The 27,017-nt window shown below is 40.7% G+C and overlaps 1 protein-coding gene across 8 annotated transcripts in view; it reads left to right on the top strand.

Annotated features, from left to right (window-relative positions):
• Positions 1 to 27,017, top strand: part of RNF144B (ring finger protein 144B) — a 164,385-nt gene that overhangs the window by 118,125 nt on the left and 19,243 nt on the right. For all 8 annotated transcript variants that reach the window (XM_053920432.2, XM_045199478.3, XM_071220967.1 and 5 more), the window contains 2 exons: positions 10,930 to 11,034; positions 22,221 to 22,281. In XM_053920432.2, coding sequence (XP_053776407.1) covers positions 10,930 to 11,034; positions 22,221 to 22,281 — 166 coding nt within the window. The remainder of the gene's footprint in view (positions 1 to 10,929; positions 11,035 to 22,220; positions 22,282 to 27,017) is intronic.

Here is a 27,017-nt window from a genome sequence, read left to right as displayed (position 1 = left end):
AAAGCCCCACCACCCTCTCCCAGATAAATCCAAGGCTGATCCCAGAGTTCCTTCTCCCATTTAAAAATACCATCCTTTGGGAAACTGCAGCTGGCCACTACACAGTCATCCAGGCAGCTTAGCTTGTTCCTACTTCAGGGTTCTTTACAAAACTATGCAACATTTTTGGTGTATTATGCTGTAATCTGTGCGCACAGCCCATGCTGCAATGCCACCATTGCTGCCACTTCCTGTGCCAAGGGCCTGGGGCCTGCAGCTGGGCCACTAGGGCCTGCTAATCTGCAAGCACTCTGTTTCTTAACAGGCGAGCAAGGGGAAGAAGAAGAAGGCATGTTTTTCCCTTCCCTCCATTTAAATCTCCTGGCCCAGGCTTCTGTGCACTCCAGAAGGGTCCAGCCCCACAGCCAATCCCATCCTTTTCCCAGGTTAGACTGGCAGGTCTGCACCTCCCCCTGCTGCCACGTTAACCTTTAGGTACACACGCCTCTGTGTCCTATGGTTTCCCTTAAAATCAGGAGCTGGATGAGGGTAGGAGGGCTTTTCCCTTATCCACACATTTTGCTAGCCTCACACATGCTCCACTCAATGACTTCCTCCTGCTGCATTTCTGCCCAGGGGTAGGGAATCTGTCCTCATGTACAGGTTGGTTAGTTGGGCAATGCAGTGCTGCTGAGCTGCCTCAGGGCCCATCCCCTCTGCTCCCGGCACCACACCAGTATCAGGCAGGGTGTTTTTAGTCATTGCAGTTGGTTCTGGCATCACCCACCTGGTTTTGCAGCTTTTCTGGTCCTGGAGCTGAAGTATTGGGTTGGCCAAAACATTTGTTTTTTTCCTTAAAATGGCTTTAGTAGTGCTTAGTTATCTTTAACTTCATTTGAAACAGTTTGTTATATTGTGTTGTGACAGCTGTCATATCAGTGTGCATTTAAAAAAACATCAAAATTGGTGAATTTTTGTGTGGCCATTTAATATTGAAGATGGAAGAAAATACGCAATATTTTTGGTGTACTATGATTAATTACTTTGAGAAAGTTAGAAATACAACTGAAACACAAAAGGTTTGTGCAGTATATGGAGAAGGTGCTGTGACTGACGGAACGTGTCAAAAGTGGTTTTTGAAGTTTGTACTATTGACATTTTGGCTAAATAAATCTTTGCCATGCGGTTGTCTTATGCACTGGAAGATGTTTAGCAGCACCCCTGGCCTCTACCCACTAGAAGCCAACAGTGGGAAATAGCCGGCATACTCAAAATATCTAAATCAATAAAGTTATTGTTGAAAATAAAAAAGTATCTTTTATTTAATGGAAAAGCACTAAATGGATGTTTGGCCAACCCAATACAACGGAGGCCTAGATGTTATCTCCAGGGAGGACAGGTTACCCTGGGGGTGAGGTCCTTGTTCTGCCCCCTGCCAGGCACACGGGCCCTTGCCGGGCCTTCTGCCCTCTTCCACCCTGGTGACCATCTGCGCCTGGTTGTAAATTGTTCGGTCAGTTTGTCCAGCTGTCTGTCTCAGTTTCTCTATTCCATTTGCCAAAGAATTTTCCTAGCTTCTCACTATTTTGTCTCAATAGCACCAAACGATTCTTGGACAACAGTAAGGTATCCAACAATTCAACTCAATCTTGACAGTATCTATCTGGAAATAGCATTAGATCCCACATGTTAAAGGTTCAGTCCTCCAAGATCTGCTCCCTCCCTGCTTTCTATGTCAGTTGAAACCTGTGCTTCTGATCAACTGGCTGTAAGTCAAGGGATCCCACACCCTTTACCCCCTGGGTTCCATTAATTTCCTAGAGCAGCACACAGAACTCAGAGAAGCATACCTACTAGATTACCTGGTTAATCTAGTGCATAACTCAGGAACAGCCAGATGCAAGAGATGCTGAAGGCCAAGCATGGCGAAGGGTGTGGAGCTTCCCTTCCCTCTCCGCGCGCCCCTCTCTCCTCGTATCTCCGTGTGTTCACCAACCAGAAGTTCTCTGAGCCCTGTCCCGTTGGGTTTCTATGGAGGTTTTATTACACAGACAAGACTGATTAAATCATTGGCCACTGATGGTCAGTTCAACCTCCGACCCCTCTCCCCTCCTAGGCATTCCCCAGATGAGAATGAACATCCCAACCCTGTAATGACAGGGTGGGTTCCCCTGGCAACCAGCCCCCATTTTGATGGCCTGGGGCATTTCAAAAGTCACTTTGTTAATATAACAAAAGCCACTTCTATATCTTTGACCACTAAGGAAATTCCAAGGGTTTTAGAAGCTTCCTGCTAAAAATTGGGACAAAGACTAAATAATGTATTTTTAATTATAAATCACAATATCACAGTTGCCTTTCCCAATAGGGTGCCATAATTTCCAGTGTTTCTTGTCCATAAAAACATCTGCCTTTGGTCCTTTTTTTCAGTACACTGCCCTCTGCCAGGGAACTGGCCTGTGTAACCTGTGTTTTAAATCCTCCTGCCATAATTACATGTGAATGATAACGGGATCATTCTAAAGACAAGGTGCTGGTTGAAGCAATCTAAAGGCTGAAATTTCTGGTGGCGTTGACTGGGGGAATGATCAGACAGTGAGATTTTGGAGAGCACATAATTACATATACCTTATTTTTGAAGCCTAATTATAGTAAGTGCTACAAAAGAGAAAAAAAGAGGAATAAGTGCTTACAATCATGGAAGGGTTTTAAGCCGTGAAAGAAGTCTTCAAGCTTAGATTGTTAAAAATTTTGTTTTGCCTGCAGTGTGGAGAATTAATTAGAAACAGGCACAAACAGATACAGGAAGACTAGTGAATGGGCTGAGGCAAACGCCCAGGTTAGAGGTAAAGGTAGGTGGCGTAGGATCATGGCAGAAGAGATGGAGATGAACAGTTCTAATCCGTGTTTAGGAAATGGATTGATAGGACTTAGACGTTTATTAAGTCATGCAATAACACATTTTGTAGAACTTACATGGTTTTCTGGGATCAATCAAGAACAAGGCAAGGGCCCTGTCCTTCTGCTGAAGTTCTAGTGGGGCAACAGGCAATACACAAGTAATATTAGGTAGTCGTAAGTGCTATGAAGAAAAATAAAACCAGGAAAGGAGGCTGAGGGCAAGGAAGGTTGGTATGTTTAGCCAGGGAAGGCCTCTCTCAGTTTGACCTGTTGAAGAAAAAGAAGGTTCACGTTCCCAGAGTAAGGGAGAATGTAGTGGAAATGAACTCACAGCAGTAGCTAGTAGTCAGGAAATTTAGGGCATCGTGAGCCATGGTAAGGAGTTTGAGAGGCAATCTAAAGATGCACATTCATTGGAAGTTTTGAGCAGGGGAATAAGATATGCTTTATATTTTTAAAAGATGTATATATTGCCCTGGCTGGGTAGCTCAGTTGGTTAGAGTGTTTTCCAATACGCCAAGCTTGTGGGTTTGATCCCTGGTCAGGGCACATGAAAGACTCAATCAATGAATGCACAGATAAGTGGAACAACAAACCAATATTTTGTTCCCTCTCTCTCCCTCTGTCTCTCTCTGTCTCTCTCTCTCCCCTTCCCTCCCTCTTTTCCTTCTTCTCTCTTATTTCCTTCCCTCTCTCTAAAATCAATAAATAAAAGATGCATATAAACAGCACCCTGGCTACTGTGTGGAACAGAAGCTAAGATCAGGGAGGAAGCCATTGCAGAGGTCTTTAAAGTAGGTGGTGATGATTTGAATTGCATTGGGAGTGGTGAGAAGTGATTAGATTTGGGCATGTTTTGGTTGTGGAGTTTGAGGAAAAGAATCATCAAGGATGATTGATTGATTGATTGATTGATTTGCTAAGCAACTGGGTAATTGGTTCTATTTATGCCTCCCACTGGAATCTGGGAAGTATATTCTCTGCATTACGGAGTAGAGCAGGGAAGTGATTATATCTAGCTAATGAGGTGACCAAAAAGTGCAAAAACAGAAGAGTTTAGATTCCATCCTGCAATTTCAGCATTTACTGGGTAGAGGAAGATGAAAGAGGTTGAGAAGGAATGGCCAGAGGGGACAATAGAATGAAAATCAGAGAAGTGTGGAATTCTGAAGGCAAGAGAAGGGAAAATTTGAAGAAAGTGGGAATGGTTACGTGTGGGTGAGGGGTCAGGAAGGAAGAAAATACGTGTTGGATTCAGCAACAATGTGGAGGTCACTGGCACTTTTGGAGAGCCACTGCAGCTAAGTTGTAGGGGTGGAACCCTGACAGCATTGGTGACACAGTGAGGGCAGACAACTCTTTTAAATATTTGACGATGAAGAGGAGAGGAATGAAAAGTCAGTATCTAGCCAGGAAGAAGTGTAAGGAAGGGCTGTTTTTCTTGGCTGTTTTTATTATTTTTCTTTAATTAGAATAGTTTTGGACATGTTTAGCTGCTGAAGAAGGACTCAATAGATAGGGAAAATTTCAAGACATAAGAAAGAAAATAGATAATCAATTGGGTAAATATCCTGGAAGGGAGGAGGAAATGGGAACTGGGTAATAGTGGAGTTGGCCCTGGAAGGCAACGTTGGCTCCTACGTGTCAAAGGAGGGGAGGGCGGAAGGCTGCAGGTGGAGTGGGTTTACGTGTTTCAGCGACTGGAGCTGAAGGACTTTTCCATGAAGCTGGTAGGTTCGGGCTTCCAGCGCCCACAGAAGTCTGGATCCACCATGTCCTGGATCGTGTGGTAGAAAGATCAGTAAGGTAAGATCCAGACCCTAAAGGAACTCCCGAGCTATTGGGGAGACAGCCTAGTTCACAGTCACCTGCAGTGCAGGGCGATGAGCACTCCACTGTTGACAGGTATGACATAATTGTTAACATCTGGTGTTACCTAAGTTGTTGATGGAAATGTTGGAAAGTAGGGAGGAAGAGCCAAGTCTTCTGGAGATTTGGGGGAGGGGTATATGGTTATATTGTTTATAAAACTCTTTTTGGATAGTCTGATATTCTGATCAGTCTCCAGGGGAAAATGTCATACACCCAGCTGCGCTGCCACTGAGAGTCACAGGGTTCTCCTCCCTTTGGTGGGTTTATCGAGTTTCCTTTTGAATAGGAAAACAGTTGGAACCCCAACACTGAAGTGTTTTAAAATTACTTTTATTGTAGCCTCACTTAAATGTAATACAAGGTACAAGCACATTTAGACTTCCATCTCTTAAACGAGAACCTCAGAATAAATGTATAATCTGCATGTTGACTAACATAGACCAACAACCTTTAAGTTAACATTAATGTGATGGATGAGGTTTAGTTTCCACTAAGTCACTTTTCACAGTTAGATTCAGAGTTTGGTGTGTTCCAATGAAAAAGTGCTAATTTAATGATCTGGCCGCTTTTCTGAGTTGGAATCACTGAAAATCTTGACTTGTACAGCTTTCACTGGGTCCAGATACTTGCGTAGCTTTTTCATCCACCTGTGACAGTGACTGAATTCTTTTCTGGCAGAGCCAGACCGCACCAAATGCAAGTGTGAGCATTGGCATCGAGTAGAAATGGGGTTTTCCTTGAGATGGTTCAAAGTATACTTATCAAATATTAAATAAAATGGATAAAAACCTTGCCATGGGGGACTCCTGGGTTCCCAAGAATAGGTGTTCGTGCCTGGTTTGAAAAATTCTGTGCTAGCTGGGCACCAGAGTGCTCTGAGAACAGACGGGCTGGGCATTTTGCTGGGCTGGGACAGGATGTGGGAGGCTTTCTGAATAAGAGACACTTAAGGATGAGGACTGTGAAACTAAGGTCTCTTTTTAACTGGCCTATGGCTTGTTTGATTGGGGGCTTCTTTCTCATCATCTGGTGCCAGGTTTTCCTATCAGTCCTCTGATGTCCTGCATGGTTGACAAAGGGAAATTAAGGTGATGCCCGTCACTAGTAATGACATCTTTGTGAAAAGCCAAGGTTTCTGAAAGGGGCTTTATAATAAAAAGTTCAGGACCATACTATACCAGGAAACAATTTACTGCCTAGCTATAGATTATTAATTTATTTGAATTTTTAAAAACCATTATATATTTACAAACCAGGATGCTTTTGGTGTGTTAAAAGGCTTTTGAATTGTGAGAGATGTTCCATCATGAGTTTATTAATAATTTAACTCAACGGCATCCAACAAGGAAGGCTTTATTCTTGGATCATGTATAGAGATCATAGTCTGAACTGGAATAAATAGAATATTGGCCTAAATATAAGATGTTATTTAGAACACTCTTGAGACATTATGATGTAATTGTGTACTGAGACAGGGAAATGTTACTCTACATTTTATTAAATATCCATTTTAGTGTATAGATAGCATTGTGCCAGGAAAATAAAAAGCAAACATTTAAACTCAAGGTACTTTCCCCCTTGTCACCTTCCTTGCCATCTATGACTGTGTTAGCAATGAGAAACCCAAGGTCAATAGTTCACCAGCTCATCTTCAATCCGGGTGGTCTGCCAGTCTTTCTTGGACCTCAAAACCCCAGCGTCTGCATCCAGAAGCATCCAAGAGCCTGAGGATCCATTTAAACTTTGAGCTAATGGCCCACAGTACCTCCTTCCTCCCAACAATACATAGTCTCCTTACCTCTCCCTCCTTCCCCCTCCCCCACCATCGTGAGACTGATTTCTGGGGGGTCATATCTGTCAGAGGACTTTCATTTATGCATGCCTGCCTATACTTCAGAAACCTATTCTATTCTCCAATTACACTTTACATTTGCATAGTTGTTTTCACTTTTCATTGTATTTTCATGTATTCACCCTCATGAGGGACTCTCTGTTTCCCTGAGAATAGGCTTGGCAGGCGGTGTTGTTTCATTTTATTATTGAGAGTGCTGTAGCTGGAGATATTAATGACTTGCCCAAGATGCCAAGGAAAACTTCAGAGCCTGTACTTCAGTCTTCATTGTTAGAGTCCAGTTCCCTTGGCTATTCATTGTAATGCTTTTAGAGAAAAGTTTTAAGAGAGGTATAATCTAGTGACAGAGAAAGCAACTTTATTATAAATATGTATACACATGTACGTTATTCTTGGGTGTATCTATTAGGAGCTTAGTCTAAATGATGCAGCCCTTTTTGCCCTGTCCAGCCAATAGATGAAAACACCTATGAAGAATGGCCTTTGGTACACTGGAAAATTAACGTGCCTCAAAGGGGTCTAGGAGAAACCTCTTTCAGGGAAGGTTCCATAGTTCATAATTCATAGAATCGCAGGACTAGAAGAGACCATACAAGTCATCTGGTTCAGCAGGTGTTTGATGGTTAAATCCTTGGCTAGATCCCATTTGAATCCTCGAGGGCTCGCGAAATGGTTTTGAGGAACAATCCTTATTATACATGATGCTTCATGGCCTAAAAGACGTTATGTTCTACCAAACTAATTGAGATGTTGACTATCCAAAAGAAAAGTTGTTTATTTCTTTGGTCATCAGGATATTTGAAATGTTGTATTTGAAACTTTCCCCTTAGAGTTTGCTAGCTGTTATGAAAATTGCATATTTAGACATTTGTTTAATGCTGTTGTTTATTGGAATGTAACTTTTTCAGTGTGACTAAATGATCATTGTTTTTCTTTTTCTGTGTTCCTCTGTCTTTATTTACAAGCTAGACACCAGTTTCTTCCAGAATTGTTAGCCATTTGTTTATGTTTGGTTCATATAACATGCACAGGGGATCTTGTGAATGTTTTCAGGGGTTTTTTTGTGTGTGTGTGCTTTAGCCAGAGGTTTTGAAGAAGAGAGGGAGAGTTAGAGATTAAATTTTTAGTGCAAGCTAAGAGAAGACATATAATAAACCTAAGGTACTTGAAAATTTAATAAGAAGCAATAACTAGAGCCAGTTGTTTCCCTCTTTGCCTTTGAATGGAAATGCGGGCCCCTGGGGGTGGAGTGTCGATGCCTGTGCTAGAGCATTGCTTAGCAACTTGCACTACAAATCTCTTTCCTGAACCAGTGTTTCCTAGAATTTAAGACAAAAGGGTATATAAGATGTATATAATTACACCCTGTTGTTGGTGCTTGCAGCTCTAACTTCTGTCCTAAAGTCATGGGTCATGCGTTACTGTGGCCAGGAGAGTACTTGTGGGAAGCTTAAAATTTCATTGGGTTTATGTATTGTGGTTGCAGTGTACTTAAGAACATGCCATTAGCAAATAGAACATACATTATAACCCCTTGGGAAAGCTTAGATTCAACTTTACAAATTTGCAACATCAGTGGAAATGAATTTTTGTTTTTTGCCTATAAAGACTCACACAGTCTTTTTAGTTCCTATTTAACTCTAAGCTTTATGTATAGACCCAAACAGTTCTAAGGAGAGGCTTGGCGAGAGGTGTGGGGGATGTTGTTCTGTTAGTTATCTGTTCTGTCTATGGAGCTTCTCTACCGTGAGTGGCTTCACTCGTCCCTTGCAGGGAGTGGAGAAAGGATAATTTGAGAAGGTCAAAGGGTAACATTGCCCCTCTACATTTTTCATAGAAAGTCTAAGACAGGTGAAGTAGAGTAGAAATATGACCAAATATTCTATAATTTGCAAAATTTTAAAAGGCTTCCATATACAAAATTTTAGGCTTGTGCTTGTGTGTGTTTTAAACCCTGAGAAGTAACCATAACAGGTATTATTGTTCCCACTTTAAAGATCAGGGGAAGCAAGTCTGAGTCACAGGTTAAGTAATTTTCCCATTGTCACCTAACACAGTGGTGCTGCTGGGGCTGGAGCCCAGATATCGGGATTTGACGTTCATTTCCTCAGACACTTTCCCTGTGAGCCTAGAGGCCATACATTTTCAGTCTTTCTACTTAACGTTCAGGGGGCCACTGGAGAGGTCAAGGCAGTGACACTGGCATCTGTGTGGCAGGTGGAAGGCTGAGACGTCCTTAGGAGCAGATGGGGTGGACAGGCCTTCACGTGATTTGTTTGCTTGTTCCTTGCCACGGCTCTCCCTTTGTGAGCCACCTCTGCTGTTTCTCCCAAGGTTTGCGGCCCATTGAAAATCTTCCTTGTATTTCCTTGCTGCTGCTTTTCTGCTACTCACCACTCTTCCTGGTACTGGAGACCATGTCTGGCACAGGAACTCCTAGCAAGAGTGACTCTTCACCCTTCTCTGGAAAAAGAAAGTAAAGTTAAAATATGGTATCTAAATTGTAGTCAATTGTAAGGGAAGAGTGACTTAAGAAGACCCCTGCTCCAGCTTCTTTTATTCTCCAGTTCATACTAAATCTTTTGTTCCCCAATTCATACCAGTCATGAGCACATTCCCATGTCTTTAAACATCATTCGAAAATATTTTTCATGATTCTTCAGCTTTCCGTTGCATAAATTTAGCATAATTTATTCATGTGTTCTTTTATTTTGGATATTTAGGTTATTTTCTAGTTTCCTTTTCTGCGAGCATCATAGAAAAAGATTGACTCCTTGGAGAACAGAATTGTTCAGTACTTGAACATACGCAAATCTGGTTTAAATGGTTTTCCTTAGTCATTGATTCATTGGTACATTGTGACAGTAATTTCAGTTGGATAAATACAGGATTATTTTTTTCTGAAATACAATTTTGATATCAGCTTTATTTTCAGATAGGGAAAATAAATAAAGATGGTCGATAAAAGGAATAGATTTCCCAGTTATATCATCAATATTCTCACCATAAAATTTATTTGGTGATTCAGCTTTTATAAAAGGTTGATGCAGTAGCAATATTTGTAATGTAGCAGGGTGATACCTAAATGTGTAAATTTGAAAGATCCAAACCCTGTTATAAATAATGATCACTTTGTAAGAGTCATTAATTCATTGAGTAGCGTATATATTTTTGGGGTGTCTTCCTCAAACATTAAGCTTGATTTTTTTCTATCATGCATATAGAAAAGAACTGACCGATTATGAGCAAATTAGGAGAAATTGAGAAGCCAACTTACAGATTTCTTAAGAGCTCCATCTTCTGAAACTATGGCCTTCAATTTCCTGTGGGCATGTGCAGTGGGTTGGGAGGGAAGAGGTAGGAATTAGAGATTTCCGTAATGGTATCAATTCCTCTTTTACCTTCTAAGTCTGACTCACATCTCTACTCACTGCCCAAGATTCAGGTGCAGTAGGCAATGAGTAGATCAAGTTTGTCCTTGGTATTAAAAATATATTTATTTTTTTTATAGAGAGGGGAAGGGAGGGAGAAAAAGATGGAGAGAAACTTTGATGTGAGAGAAGAAAATCGATCAGTTGCCTTTTCTGTGCACCCTGACTAGGGACCAAACCTGCAACCCAGGCATGTGCCCTCGCTGGGAATCAAACTGGCATCCTTTCGCTTTGCGGAATGATACCCAACCAGCTGAGCCACAGCGGTCAGGGCCGTCCTTGTTATTCTTCCTCTTCTCTGGGTTTCTTCTTTACTCAGGTTCTACTCAAACCTCCTCATCATAGCATTCACCAAGGCCCATGGTTTCGGAAAAGTCTTGTTCCCCCTAATTGTTTTTGACATTGTGTCTTCCAGGTGTATTTGGGGTTAAGGGTGTTCCTGGATCAGTCTGTGCCTCACTTCCATGTTCTTTCTGTCTGGCTGGCTCAGCACTAGGGTCACAGTTCTACTTCTGGGCAAACTTTGAGGGAGAGGACCACTACATAAAAATTAAAGTGGGAATTCACATAAGTTTTCTTTTTTTTTTTTTTTTTTTAAGTAGAAAGAAGGCTTTTGCCATCAGTGCAAAAGAATGGTCCTTTTCCCCCCCAACCTATGGTGGATAAAATGTGAGCATACAGGAATTTGACTTAGGATACAGTCATACAGAATTGCCTGTCTCTGCATTCTTCCCAAAGTGATGGCTCTTACTATTTCCACTTGTAATAACTTAGGCTTGCTGAGTACAAGAGCCCCAGGACTGCCAAGTAAGGAAGAAGAGGCAGTGGTGGTTTTGTAACCTTCGTGCTACTGTAACGCAGTGGGTAATTGTCTTTTTTCTTCTTAACTTCTAGTGCCTGAAACAGTACATGCAGCTGGCAATCCGAGACGGATGTGGGTCTCCCATCACTTGTCCTGACATGGTGTGCCGAAGCCACGGGACCCTGCAGGAAGCTGAGGTATGGATGAGTGCTGTGATCTTCCCCTTTCCTCTCGACATCATTGCTTAGGATCTTCACTGTGTACTTCCCGAACAGGGAGTCTAGAAACAAAAGAGAGGTTAACTTTTTAAAGGAGTACTCCACTGCTACATGCCTTTGGATTCTTTACACAGAGTGTTAAAGCTGCTGTTGACCTCAGTTCTATTTATAAATGCTATCTGAGAGCTAAAGAAGCTCTAGAATAGATAGGCAAAGGTGTGGAAATCAAATTTACTGAAAGTGAGGTTTGGAGCCTGAATAGTAAGTGGTCTTGTGATCTTTCACACTTTAAAGATTAACAGGCAACAGATTAGCCACAGCTATAGACAGACCACAAACTAGTATTTGGGTCTACGAAGGTAGCCTAAGTTGAATTATTTCCAAAGAGCAGAGAAAGGCCTTTCATTTGATCTTTATCAGGCACCAGAAATGTCTTTTTTTTAGTAAGTTCTTCCACCATCTTCTTAAGACTGATATATCTCTCTCCTTTGTTTCTTCAATGCATGAGCAGTAGCTGGCCCTTCCATCTGCTTTTAATCTTCAGAGCCTGCTCACTGTCAGTCAGAAGATAACCACGTCTTGTCCATTCGTAGGGAGTTGGCGTCTCAAAGAGGTCCCACGAAACGGCTGGAATAACTTACTTATTCAGCAAACGCAGCACACCTGCTGCCCATCAGGCACGCTTCTGGTGCTTTCATAGCCAGTATACTGTCTAGTCCTTTCAACAAACGTGTAAGACTGAGGCCCAGAGGGTTTAAGTACTTTTCCCCAAGGGGCCTATTTTAAAAAGTAGTAAGAGCTAGAAATCTAATGCAGTTCTTTCTCACTATCATAGTTACGTGGCTCTAAGAGTGAAACCGGGTAGATAGAATGTGTGATAAAGGACTTGATCGCTGGAGGCTGAGTAGTGCACATGTGTGTATAGATATGTGTATATATGTATGTGTGTGGGTATATACATGCTAAATTTACAAATATATATACTCTTACATATAATTTTTTGCTTTAAGCAAAGCAGGCAAAAAGACGTTAATAGACCACTTATAATCGATGTGCTTCTGGATATTCTGTGTTTAGCTTACGGAATATCAGCTGAGTGGTACAAGTGAGCTTCCAGGTTTTTCAGGGAAGAATCAAAGGAATACATAATGATTTAGAAGTGATTCATTTCAGGAGAAACATGAAATAATTGATTTTTAAATAAAAATATAATATTCAATCTGTAAAGTGAGAACTATTGCTTGCTGTTGTGTGAGTAATGGGCAGGAGGAGATTAAAGTGGGGAAAGATCAGGTTAGTCACTACTAATGCTATTGATCCATGCAACCCAGAGATGGTTTTTAAAAGGAGATTCAGGTATTCAGGAGCGTGTCTCTCTGCAAAATCCTGCCAAGAAAGGTGCTTCCTTTTTGACTTCCGATGCTCGATTAGGGAACAAGTGCTGATCCAGAGCACACACACGGTGTGGGGCCCTGGTGCATGCTGGGGCACAGAGGTGACTGAGGCAGGCCTGGTGCTCTCCATCCTGATGGTGGCTTCTGCTCTGGCAGAGACAGTAAATTGATTAGGAAAGTGAAAAGCGTAACACGGAGTCTGGGGCAAGAGCTGTGTCTCCTATGAAATCTTACTTAATTCATGTATGCAAAGTCTATTAAATATAAATGTATAGTTTGGTGAAAGACTTTAAAAACAAGCCTTTGAAATTAATCACAGCTCTATGTTCCACATCTGTGCTGCCTGATCCAGTAGCCACTAGGTTCGTGTGGCTATTTTCAAAATTAATTAAAATTAAATACAATAAAAAATCCATTCCTTTGGTTGCCCTAGTCACGTTTCAAAAGCTCAGTAGCTGCACGTGGCTTGTGACTCCCAGATTGGACAGTACAGAATAGACCATTTCCATCATAGCAGAAAGTTCGGCTGCATAGTGTTGTCTTAGACTGTTTTACAGGAAGGAGCAGTAACCATTAGCCATTGATACTCTGGATAGCGAATGTGAGGGCTGATCATTGGTCTCACTGTTCTCTAGAACAGAGTTTATTAACTTGTCTGTTTTCCTTAGTATAGACATTTTCTTTTCACGTTCCCTGCAGTTGTCCTCTGCTTTGTGGTCCTCCCCCTTCCCCCACTGTATGCATTCCCATTCATGCTTTCCTAGTTCTGATTCCATTTATGCAGTTTTACTCTAAAAACAAGTCTACTTGTAGGCTGTGTTACAACCAAAGAGACCCATGGTGACTCTTAAAAATTACAAAAGGATATTTGAAAAAAACAGAACAAAAACATGGTATTTATCAAATTCTCCAAAGTCTGTTTCCCATTAGATGAGTAAGAAGTACTCCAGGGTGTTATTTCTGTGTTACTGGTCTTGCTGAGCGCCTGACTGAAGATGGGCAGGAATGTACAATAATCGTGTTCTTGACCAACTTGCCACAATATCTTTTTCAGAGTAAAAAAATATGTGATGGTGGTGGTGGTGATTATCTCTCATTTCGAATTGAGAAATGGATAGAAGATCATGATGGAGATATCAGTGGCTTCTTTTCGGTAGTTTATATGGGACTGTTCCTTTCAAAACAAATACCACACACACACACATGAACTTGGGCTATACCACCTTCCTTTCTTAATTGCTTTATGTCAAGCTTTCCTCCTATACAGTTGTTATTATAATGTGGAGCTCTTGATCTAAATATTACCGAATATATCAGAGTGGGCTTATCCAGTCATGCTTGACTGAATTCTATCTCCATGACTACTTTCCTGCCTTTAAAAAAATGTTGAATTATACAGGTAATACATAACTGTACTTTGCTTATTAAAAATATTTTTGGTTAAGGATTAAGTTCCCTTTGTCCTGCTGCTATTTCTTTATAATATATGGTTCTTTATCATTTATTGTCTTATAAAATGCTTGTAAGTATAACATTTCTTCATCTTCACAGGACACAAGGAATTTAAACTCTTTCCTGTTAATGCTTCCTTGCATGGGTCTAGTTTACGCCATTGACTGTGCTCTGTCTTCTGCAGGCTTCAGGTCCTGTCTGCCTTCTTAATGTTTCCAGATTGGCTCAGCTGTGGCTCTGCCTCGTTGATCAGGAGTAGCTTCCTCAGCAAAGCATTTGACGCCCAGTTGCAATACTGTTTGCTCATGTAGGAAACAGTAGAAAAGGCAGCTTCCCCTTCAATGTCATGGAAGCTGCGGGGAGGCCATGCCTCTGGAGGACTTGTGCCTCTGGAGGTGCTCCACTGGAGCCAGGGAAACGTGACGCTGTCCTCCCCTGTGTCATCTGGTACCTTCCGCTGTGGCTCTGTGGGGTTTTCCTGATATCCGTGTTTTTCGGACTGTAAGACTATAAGACGCACCAGACCATAAGATGTAACTAGATTGTAGAGGAGGAAAATAGGAAAAAACACCCTGCTCCACGGCCACCGCCTGCCCCCGCCCCCCCCCCCACTAGCCAGGTAAGCTACATTCGGACTATAAGATGCACCCTCATTTCTCCCCCAAATTTGGGGGGGGAGTGTGTCTTATAGTCTGAAAACACAGTACTTGATCCAGCAATCTTGCCCAACATGTAATTATGAAAGGCAGGACACAGATGGTTTGTCGGATAGCATTACTTCAGTCAAGGCCTTTGCTTGGAGTTAGTAGCCTTGTTAAAAAGGCGGTGACTGCTTTAAGCAGCTCCCTTACAGTGTTAGGAAAGGAGTGTATCATCACTTGCTGGGAGAGCCTGAACCATTGGTCTGCGTCAGGTAAACTTTGAGCTCTGAGCACATGACTCAAAAAATTTGAGTAGTACCTACTATGATATGGCCTGAGAAACCAAACAGTGGAAAGTAAGGGACGGCCTCTCACCCACTAATTGACCTTTCAAGCCCTGGGGCATAGAAGTGACCAGTCTGCCTTTTACTGCTAGTGCCATAGCATGCACCAGAGGAAGGATGGGTGCAGCTGGTCTTGCTAAGAATGGGGCTCCAGAATTCTGTAGGAAGGGGTTTAGGATGGGGCACTGTGGAAGACTAGGAGAAGAGGATACTAGGGAGTGAAGGTGCAGGACTAGGGCATTTGAAGCTGCATTTGCAAAATAGACCCAGTTTTTACTCATACTGCATGTTCATTGAGGGTGGCTTTGGTAAAGGCTGCTGGGATTACAGAAGTCCAGGTGGTCCCCCTAAGGCACCATTAGCACTGCCTCCACTTGCCATATCGTCCCACTCTTTCTTCCCATTATCACAGTGCAAAGCTGGGGCAGAGGAAAGAGGAGGATGTCCAGGCAAGTGGTCATATTCCTGTCACTGTGGTTTCAGGATCTGAATGGGAAGGGGTTGAGTCTGTCTGTAATGATAACCTTTGGCTGCAACATATGCTGGCTGGGGAAGAGTGAAACTTTGAAGTGGAAAGAATAAAGGACTCTCCTATACCAGAGTTAATAGATAGTTTCTGAGTTCTTAGCTGAATTTTGTTCTAGAATATTTTTAAAAATCTGTGTAAGTGGAGAATAATGTTTCCAAGATGCTTCTTTAACTAAAGGCAGTTGTGAGAAGACTAAGCAGCAGTGGGTTGGACGTGTCACATGGGTGCGCACACAGGCATGTCCCCCTTCCCATGGATGAGCCGAGGGAGGAAAGGCAGGCGAAGGTGTGGGAAGCGGCACCGACGCCCCTGTAGAAGGGGTGGAAAAAGAACAGCAAATGCAGCCCTCTGCAGGGATCTGTGAAAAGATTCCTGGCTCCAGAATTCCACGTCTCCCCATCCTTCACTTTTCCAGTGGCCCTGCCATCTGGCTCTCAGACAATGACCTTCTCTCGTTTATTCAGCCAGGATTTGATGCTAGTGTGTAGGTAAGGAGATGAGCCTGGTTTATTATACTTAGGCGAATGGGAAAATGTGCCATTTTCCTTTTTCAGTTGGGAAACACAGTTCTTATTTTCTGCGCTGAGAGAGGAAACATCTTTGTTTCTGTAGTATTGTGATAAGGCACTTACCCATAAAACTAGTACTGTTTCTACTGCCAGCATTTTTGCAAGTCATAGCACCTCTCAAGATCTGCCAAACCTTGACATGCTGTAACCATCTACTGGAGGCCATTCCATCTCCAGATATAGTGATCTGTTGTATTTGATGCCTGGCCTGGTTTTTCATTAATTTTTAAAAGCAACTGTGACAGAGGTATGATTTAAAGGGCCAGACCTAAGTAAAGTCTGGGCTTCCCCCTCTTCCCTTCTGTCTTGGCCTTCCAGACCTGAGGGGCAGTGCTTACATGAGGTCAGTCCCTAGCTTCTGTTTTAACCACTTCATTTTCCTAACAAAAAGGAAATATATGTTGTGTTTATCAGTATTTCTTATGGGAACATATACCACTTTCAACATAAATGCTTCTGTAGCAGGCAGGCTCCACTGTCTGTCTCTTTCATTTCTTTGGGTTTTGCAGAGCTAGGTTTTCTTTTTCTCCTCACCTGAGGACATTTTTCATTGCTTTTAGAGAGAGAGAAAGCGAGAGAGAGAAAGAAACACTGATGTGAAAGAGAAGCATCAATTGTCGCCTCCCATATACACCTGGACTGGAGATCAACCCACAACCTAGATATGTGCCCTGACTAGGAATCGAACCTGGAACTTTCTGGTTATGGGACGATGCTCCAAGCAACTGAGCCACACCAGCCAGGGCTGGGATAGTCAGTCTCATTGTAGGTGGAGTGGCTTACTCAAATATTATGGTCATAGTTAATAGTGGTAAACAGGGTGTGCCTCACTTTTCATTTCTTCTCACTATTTACTGTTATGTATAAAAGTTAAAGCACCCGGCACACACAGGTATACAAGGTTTGTCCAGAAAAAATCCAGCCACTATTAATATAATGAGAATGGCTTGTGTGATACTGATGTAACTTGTCAGCCAAGGAGAGTGGCCTGGAATGCTCATGCTTGAACAATGACAACTTCACTGTACTAGTCAGTGGGGGTGGTAGATGCTGTTGAGTGAGCATATGTACTGTGTGGCCATTGCATTAAAGATGACAGCTCATAGAGCGACTGATCTGCATCAGATTTTGTGTGAAGCTTGAACATTCCTCCGTGGAAACTATTCGGATGATTCAGAAGGCCGCAGCTCTGGGCAACTGGTGATTGGCAGCTTCATCATGACAACATAGCTGCTTGTGCATCATGTCATGTGTAAAGGTTTTTGGCAAAACATCAAATCACCCAGGTGACTCAGCCCCCCTACAACCCAGGTTTGGCGCTCTGCAACTTCTGGATTTTCCCAGAAAACTAAAATCATCTTTGAAATGGAAGAGATTTCAAACCGTTGATGAGATTCAGGAAAATACGATGGGGTAGCTGATGGTGATTAGAACTGTGTGAGGTCCCAAGGTGCCTACTTTGAAGGGGACCAAGGTCTCATTGTCCTATAGACAATGTTTCTTGCATCTTGTATCTTCTTCAATAAATGTCTCTTTTCCATATTACATAGCTGGATACTTTCTGGACAGATCTCGTATTCTAACTTCCCTGGTTATGCTCCACTATAAGAAGAGTTGAATGGAAAGTGGAGATGTTCAGCAGAGTATTAACTGGGTGCTTAATAAGTATCCCCAGGTTCATTTATTTTTATCCTTACCCAAGGACATTTTTTTGATTGCCTTTTTTTTTCTTTTTATAGAGAGGGGTCATTGGGGAGAGAAAAAGAAAGAGAGGGAGAGAGAGAGAAACATTAGTGTGAGGGATAAACATGAACTGGTTGCCTTCTCACATGTGCCCCAACCAGGGATTGAACCCACAACCCAGGCTTGTGCCCTGACCGGGAATTGAACCTGTGACCTTTTTTTGGTCCATGGAGTGATTCTGCAACCAACTGAGGTACACTGGCCAGGGCCCCAAGTTTATTTTTTAATTTCATTTTCATTGTTGACACTATTACAGATGTCCCCAATTTTTCCCCTCCTTGGCCACCTCCACCCATCCCCCATCCCTCTTTCCCAGGTTCATTTTTACCAGAAGAAATGTAATTGTAGGGAGTTAGTAAATTTTTGTTGTTATTGTTCTGATACTATTGATGTTATTTTATTAAAATGAAACTGAATTTATTTTCTCTTTGAATTCTCTTTTTTTCTTTTTGGAAAGAATTTCTGGAATGATGAGGAAATGTGGTCTTTCATGCTTGGATGGGAGGAGTTAGAAATTTTTGTTTAACAGGTAGATTATCACAAATTTCAAAGGAGAAATAGCAAAATACAACTTTAAGTTCAGGATTTTTCAGTAGTTAATCTGAGGGAAGTGGTCTCTTGGTAGTAGAGAGGATACTTACGTATCTTTGTTCCTCCTGCTTGAAGATGGATTTGGTTAGTAATGGATTGGAACCCAGTAAGTACAATTAATGTCAGCAGTCCCTATCAACCTAAATAAAGAAACGAGTAACAAGTAAATGGGGAAGAAAAGATAGCCCTTCCTTACAGTGGAATTCTAATGAACAAATAGAGATGGATATGGAATATCATCATTAAGCAAATGGCACAGTAATAATTATCGTGGGCAAGAATTTTCAATAGATACAAACATTAGTGGGCAAAGGTATGATTAGAAACAGGATATTTGCAGAATCTCCAAATATCTTGCTACAAGAATACAAAGAGTGGAACAACCTGGCAGATACTACCTTAACCAGGTTAGAAGTTAACCAGTAATGGTTGTCATCATTTACCTCCTGATGGCCCAATTTCACTTCTGTGATGTTCTTGCCAAAAATGCGCAATCTCAACCTAATCATGAGAAAACATCAGACAGACCCAAATTGGACAGCATTGTACAAAATAACTGGACTGGACTCATTAACCATATCAGGTCATGAAAGGCAAACGCAGAATGAGGAACTGTCCCAGATTAGAGAAGGCTAAGGCGACAAATAAACTGAACGCTGGGTGATGTCCTGAACTGGATCTGGAGTGAAAAGAAGGACATTTTGTGAATGTCCTTGTGGGTCAACTTGTGAAATTTGAATAAGGCCTGAAGTTTGCTTAATTATTTTGTATTAATGAAAATCTCATTATTTTAATAATTAACTGTGGTTGTATAAGGTGTTAACATTAGGAGAAGTTGGGGGAAAGGCCTTTAAGAACTCTGTATAATTGTTGCAGCTTTTTGTGAGTCTCAAATTTCAAAATAAAAAGTTAAAAAGGAACATTCTGGTATGATTTTGAATGATTTGGAATTTCTCTGTTGGCAGGAAGAGGATAATTATATACCATAAGACACCTCATATATAATCTCTTATTCCCCAGGATTGTCATTTTCACAATGAATTTTAGAGGCCCTTCTGATTCCTTGCAATTTTTTTTCTTAAGGAATAGCCCTTTAACCTGTGGCCTGATTGAGCCTTCAGTAATCACCATAAAGTATTTATTCCAGTTTCAGCAGTTGTATAATTGTGAAAGACCCGGAGCAACAGTGACTTAGTCCCAAGTGTCAGTGGAATGGGAATTTCATACTTTGGTTTACCTTTTTAAAAAATCTAACTCAGCTTTCGATAGACACATTTCAGAAAATTATCTGTAATCTGTGAAATCCAACAAATGATAAGATGGAAAGTAGATCTTTTTTTAAAACTTATGCCTATTTATTACCTCCCCAGGAATTTTAGTTCTTGGAGGGCAACTTCTGTGTCCCCTTGCTCATTTGTGTCCCCAGGCATCCAGCCAGTGCTTCACCCATAAATACGCTGCCAGCAAGTCTCTGGAGTGGATGCAGGTCTAAGTGGTGGGGGTGGGGAAGAGAACGGTGCGTTGAGGGGCTTATCTTTATCCCAGAAGTATCAAACAGGGTGCAAAATGGTAGACCTAACGTTTTGTGATCACAGATTTCAATAGAAAAATTGATTTACCTCATTAAGGCTTAATTCTATACAAACCTTTCACGTAAAAAATAATAAATAGGAGATTCAAAGTAGAGTGAAAGGCAGAAAATATTAGAGACTTCTGACCTTCCTGTTGGCAGTAATATGTCCTCTGATGAAAATCTAACATTGAACATCCACCTGTACTATTGACTTTCTACTGCATTGATCTCTGTCATTGCTCATGTTAGCATTTCATGTCTATTTATCTCCTGTTTGCTATGTCTTTTTTAAAGAAGATTTAATTTGTTTTTTAGAGAGAGGGTAAGGGAAGGAGAAAGAGGGAGAGAAACATGGATACGTGTGAGAGAGACATTGACTGGTTGCCTCTCTCGTGTGCCCCACCCAGGACCCGGCCCACAACCCAGGCGTGTGCCCTGAATCGAACTGGTGACCTTTTGGTTTGCAGGCCAGCGCTCAGACCACTGAGCCAGACCAGCCAAGGCTTGCTTTGTCTTTTGTAAACTGTATTTGCTGTTACATAAATTGCTTATCATTGAAAAACATCAGAAGTTTTAGGGGTTTTAGAAGAAAGTCTTCATCTGTCCAGAAACATTTTTAGATGATGTAAGAAGAGTACAGAACTGTCCCATAAAGTAAAAAACTTCAAATAGATTTTTTTGGGGGTGGGGTGGAGGTGTTAAAATTGATTTGTAGAACATAACTAAGGTCTCTTGGGCCCAGATGATATTTTCTCCCAAGTCACCTTGACCCAAAAGTTGAAGCAGTATTAGATTGTTTATCCTCCCCCTGAAACGAATCAATGACTAAGTCAGGAACTGAACTCTGATTCCTTAATGCTTCCCGTACTTTCACTCGCTTGCACCTTCTGTCTCTAAGGGCATTTCATCTGAGGTGCCTTTGTCTTCTAAGAAAGATGTCCAGGTAGTATAACAGACAAAACAAAACTGACTTTCAGTAGAATAAACATCTAACCAACTTTTTAAAAATTATGATAAAAGACACATAACGTAAAATTAACCATAATTTTTATAGTGATTGTTATATAAGATGCCAGATAAAAATGCAGCATTTTCCTCCCAGCTAGAGAGAAAGATTATAATTAAATTAAATTTATGTTTTATTATACTTCACTTGAAATAGACAGAACTTGCTTGTTTTGTGGTTCTTCATATATTTAACTAAATTCACCTGCAAAATAAAATGTTTTTTTTTTTGTGAGGGGGAGGATTAGATTTTGAATGCCTTTTGAAATGTATTATATTTGTTAAGTACAATTTTAGCTGCCTTAGTTATTTTTTTACTCTAGTTCTCAAAGCACACTTCTTTCCCTTAGTTGCAAGAACTTCCACCTAGATGTGTTTTATACCAAAAAAAAATGCAATGTTTTATGAGTCAGAATTCCCAAGGTGTGTCCTGTATCAACTTGCTGAATGTCTGGAAGCCTAATATCCAATTCTTTAATTTTTCCTAGTTGTAAATCTTTTAAACAATGTCCATTTAATCAATGGAATTATTATTATTTTTTAGAATGCCAGCTTAAGAGCAGTTAGATTTGCCTGCATCTGACTTTGAAGTGCAGCTTAAAAACGATCAATCTGAAATGTCATTTAGTTAGGTATGAATTAGTGTTTGTGAACCTTGGGTTCACATCGCCATCCGAAGTGGAAATGGGAGTCTAGCCACCAGAAATATCTGAAGCATTTCTTTTCTCTCATCATGCATGATAACCAAGGGCCCCTTGAAGTGATTTTTGTCAGAAGATAATGATTTTTACTTTGCTTAGAAGGTGTCGTTCCCTAAGTAACAAATGAAGTTTTCGTAAATCGGAGGCACTATCTACCTACCGGACCTTAGTATGTAAGGGTTCTAAAGCTAGAACTGTAATCTCTTTAAAATTTCTCAAATGAATCAAGAGAGAAAAAAAGCATCTTTCATATATGCCCACAAATAATTTGTGAAATTCAAAAATTTCATGGCCTGGTCTTAGTAGCCGCTGATCAAAGAATGGAAGGTGATCAGTGCGTCATGTCACTGTGCCTTCAACGACTCCTAGCTGTGGCAGGTCACTGGGGATGAACTGGGTATTGTGCGTGTGTTACTGCAGGAACAGTGCAGACAAAGAGGTTTGCAAACGACTTGTGTAGAGAAGATGAAGTGAGCCGAACAAGGAGAGATCGTAAAAGGCTGGTGGCTCAGGCCTTGTAGTGGCTGAAATCTCATCTTTTTCTTTTTTTTTTTTAACATTTTTTTATTGTTGTTCAATTACAGTTGTCTGAAATCTCATCTTCATAATGTGTCTGGTTTCAGATTGCCTGTTTGGTACCTGTGGATCAGTTTCAGCTTTATCAGCGGTTAAAATTTGAGCGAGGTATGTATGCACTCTCCTTTTTATCCCAATGCTGCGTGTGGTTTTACATGTGTCATCTTTCCACCCACCTGCAGGCGAGATTAAGGCAGCTGTGGGCTGTCAACAAAGCCACGAGGGTGCTCAGAAAGGGGAAAACTGTAATTGCAACATACAATTTCAATGTTCTCAGCCTCACCCAGAAAAAAAATACAGACTAGCAGGAAATAGAACTTTCCTTATATTGGTTGTTTTGTATTTTTAACTTGGCTCATGTGAGAGAGGTTCTGCAAAAGTTGGATGGTTTCACAATAACAATACTATTACAAAGAAAAGTGATCCTCAGAATGGGTTTTACCTTGAATTTTTGTACTCATGGAGATCACTCTTAAAACATGAATCAGCCCAAACATTTTTACTGCTTGTTAAATAATATTTACCATTTATTCTATTGGTACTGCCTTTATAACTATAGTGATGGCTGAGTATATCATTTGAACGATATTTACAATGTTTTGAACTAATTTTCTTTCTGACTTTGGATTTGGGGTAATTTATATAGCTTTTCTAGTTATCCTGCCTTTTGGTCTGTAGGAATTGTATTTTAACTTCTTTTGGCTTTTCATAGGTCTTTTTTAGGGGCCCTTTCCTCCTGTCACACCCTAATGTGTTCTCGAACTAAATGGCCTGTTTCTTTGTATCTGAGAACTAGAGAAAAAAAATTATTTCCCCTCGGCCTCTTAGGACTGGTGTAGTCTCGTTGAGTATATAAAATGAACTAATGTGGCGCAAACATGCAGTTTTCTGATTGCTGACTTTTTAATCTGGATTAATAAAGGCTATAGATGAGCAGGGGCAGGTGGGGGGATGGACATTTTATCTATTATGTGTCACTAAGTTTGGTAAACACAATTACCTATTTTCATTTAATTTTTGCAACACCCTGACATATAATTCTTACTTGAAAAAAGAAAGAGAACCATGCAGAGCATAAGGGGCTAAAAGTTGGAGTACGTACCTGCCGGGGAGTCACGGGATGGCTTTCACTACCAAGGACCATGGTCGGGCTCAGTCTCATAGGCTTATTTTTTCCAGCAAGCCAAAGGCAGACTCATCTCTCCCAGGTGGATCATTTAACTACATTTATAATATTGATAGATTAAGGTGGAATTTACTAAAAATTCTTGTAGTAGATTCCTTGAAGTTTCAAACAGGAGGCTAGGAAGTAGAATGTTGTTGAACACAGAATCAGAAGCACTGAAGTCAGGTGAATTTTAGGTTTCATGAGAAAAATATAGCCTGATGAATTTTGTCCTGTGGATTCTGAGCTAACTAGAGAAATTAATGATGGGTAGTTTATATCGGCCTACCCTAATCCATCTACCTGGGCTGATTAGATTGAGCATTGTAACAGTAGATGAGGATTTATTGGATGTGACAGCCAGAGACGATAGATACTGGGGTCAAACACCTGCCCCAACATTCTCCCACTTCATGACAATGGTCCCCACTATAAAAACAAATGACTGTTGGAATGGGGACATTTTAAGTATTCACCTGTGGACGGATGTGGTTGGTAGCAAGTTCCATGATTTTGGACCTTTTGAAAGGAGAGTGTCAAAGGAGTTAGACTTTCAGGCTGCTTCTTAAATGGTGAGACCTATAAACTCACCAGTCCTCCTTAGTAAACAAAGCTCAGCCTGTTTATAGCATTCCTTTGCCCCATACACGCCTCTCTTCCCCCATGTCCACCAACCCCCTCCACACCCACTCTGCTGCTCCTTCTCTTAGGCCTTATTCCTCATTGTTTACATTTTAGGGACATACTTATTAGCGAAAATGCGTTTTTGTAATTACAAAATTCTAATAGTACCAGGAATTAAAGCTTTCTGAAGGTGGTTCTCATGGATAAATATTAAAGTTTCAGTTTAATTAAAAGAGCAGTGGCTAAGAGCCTGGGTGGGAATGCAGGCTTGACAACTTACTAGCCATATGATGTTGGGCAAGTTCCTTAATTTCTGCACCTCATTTTCCTCATCTGTAAAATGGGGATAATGATAGTCCCTGCATCATGGGGTTGGGCGAGGATTAGGTGAATTAATGCTTGTAAAGCACTTTCTGTGGGTGCTTCCTATGTTTAGTGTTCAAAAAATTAACACTTGTTGGTAATAAAAATACTAACAACTTCAGAGTAGCATCTTTTACAATAAAATATAGTCAGTGATCTTCTATTCCCTTTTTTCTGAGATGAGATAATCATAACAGGAAATACCCTCATATTGAAATAGATGTTATGATTGTCTTTCTGTTAGTGGGAGTAGAATGCTGGAAGCTAATTGACCACATCCATTATCCATTTTTTGTTTTCGTTTTTTGATGTACATTCTGTGGGTTTGAGAAAATTTATAATGATATGTGTACACCATTATAGATACACTATGTAGCCTTCTCTGATTGGCTTCGTTCACGTAGTAATACGCATTCTATCTGCCACGTCTATCTTTACAGTAGGAGTAGCCTTGCCACAGGTAAGGCACGCATGAAAAATCACTGGCCAAGACTCTTACAGTTTGCTTTGTGACTGGGACTTTTTAATGTTCTTGTAGTGTTCCTCCCTACTTGTGATTGGCTTATTTCTTCACTAGATATGATAATGTATTCAGCATTATCATATCTGTTACATGTTACAGTCCAATTGAGCAGGCTTTGGAGCCAGACTGTCCTTCACAGGTGCTCTTGCATATCTCTGCTTTTATGCATCGTAAGGTGATCACATAGTCTGACTCATACATGGAATTTATTTTTTTCCACAGGCTCTGTGCAGATGCCCTACAATAGATTCCCATGAATTGACAATTGATTTTATTATTCCTTTTTTATAGATACAGTAACTAAAAGTGGAGGGGTTGAAACTTGCCTAGGATCACATTGTCTAAGTTTCCTCATCTATCAAAAATTTTTAAATTATATACATTTTTATTGGGGTAAAATATGTGCAGTGTAAAATGTACTATTTCACTCATTTTAGGTTGGCTTATTTCACTCTGTACAATGTTTCGAAGGTTCGTCCGTGTGGTACCATATGTGAGAACTTCATTTTGTTTTGTGGCTGAACGACAGTCCATTGTACGGACATACACAGTTTGTTTACCCACTCATTGCTGATGGACACTTAGGTTGTTTACGCGTTTTGCTATTGTGAGTAATGCTGCAATGAACACTGGGGTACAAACATGTGCTTGGATCCTCTCTTTCAATTCCTTTGAGTATATAGCTATGAGTGGAATTTCTGGGCCATGTGGTAATTCTGTGTTCAGTTTTAGAGGAGCTGTCAAACTGTAAAACTCTGTAATTTAATTGTAAGTTTAAATTATTTTAAGTACGGAAGTATGTTAAATTTGTAAGTGTGTATGTTAAGTCCTGTGACCATTTGGTTCATCTCTCTCATCTTATAAAAAAGGAGTCTGAGACCCAGAGACATTTTGATCTTGGGTGATTTTGGAAGGGAATTTATAATCATGTAACTCCTTATTATCATCCATTATAAATAATTACATTAGAAAATAGATATTTCAAGTGAGGGTAAACTTACGTTAATACAGTGCCATATAATAGAATTTACTTGATTGGGGTACTTTACGTTGTATACCTCATTGTTACATAGTAGACTTCATATTCACCTCCAACTCAAGACTCACTAGCTAGGTGACTTTGAGATCTGTGCCATGAAAACATTTTATGCGAAAATGTTTTGGAGAGGATCTTGGGATGCAGTAAATACCAGTATTGTATTGAATGGGTTAAACGACTAAGTAGCAGAAAGTAAAACTCATTGGCTGGGCTCTGAGATAGACCTGTAGAGACTGTCGTTGCTCTGATGAAATGCAGAATCAGTCAGTAGCTGCCTTGTATCTTAGTTATAAAAATTACTATTAGTTTTGTCTGATTCTTATTGACTACCAAGTTCTCCTCTCAGTTTTTAGTTTGTTATCCAGTGTTTTTTTAAATTCTCCTCTGCTTTATGTTACATATGTGATTGGCTTGCCCTTTTTGTTCTTGTTTTCATCTGAGTCTTTGGGAGGACAAAAATCTATTGAGCAGGAATGGGCCCAAATCATCCCTGTTTGTACAAAACAGAGAAACATCATTTGGAACTGATGGGTTATTCTCTGAATGCACTTTGCATTCGTCTGTGACCTGCATTGGCTACTGCTGTGTGTGTGGCTTACCCTTTCTGAGTCAGTCTCCCAATGTTCACCGAGAAAAGGGGGTATTACGTCTGTCACGTGTGATTGCTGCTGTCCTTCCTGCTGGTTCTCAAAGCACGTGCCTGATGACTAATGCCAGAATTTTTTTTACTCTTGTTTCCAGAATCTACTTTTTCAAAATAATTTTTTAAAAAATTGGGTTAAGATTATCCGTCTCCAGTCCTTAATTGCTTTTTCTTTTTGGGAGACCCTGTTTTACTTACTTTAGCTGCAATTTGCTTCAGTCCTTGGTAGGGTAATGTGTCTGTTTCTGGCTAGCTGTATCATCCTATAGTGGTTAGAAACACATACCGATGTTTTAAGTGGCACAGCAGTCTTCTTCATAAAGAAGTAAAGTAAAATAGGAATTTCTTCTCCTGTCATCTGCTAATCCCGCATGTCCGCTTACGTATTCAGCATCTCCTCTTTATGTAGCGAGTGTCTGTCATGCACTGAGGAAGGGCTAAGCGCAGGTCCACATGCTGGTTTCATCATTCTTTGAACGCCCTTTTG

Source organism: Desmodus rotundus, chromosome 3, assembly GCF_022682495.2.
Source record: "Desmodus rotundus isolate HL8 chromosome 3, HLdesRot8A.1, whole genome shotgun sequence".
NCBI classification, from domain to species: Eukaryota; Metazoa; Chordata; class Mammalia; order Chiroptera; family Phyllostomidae; genus Desmodus; species Desmodus rotundus.
This window is presented reverse-complemented; position numbering and strand designations above follow the sequence as displayed.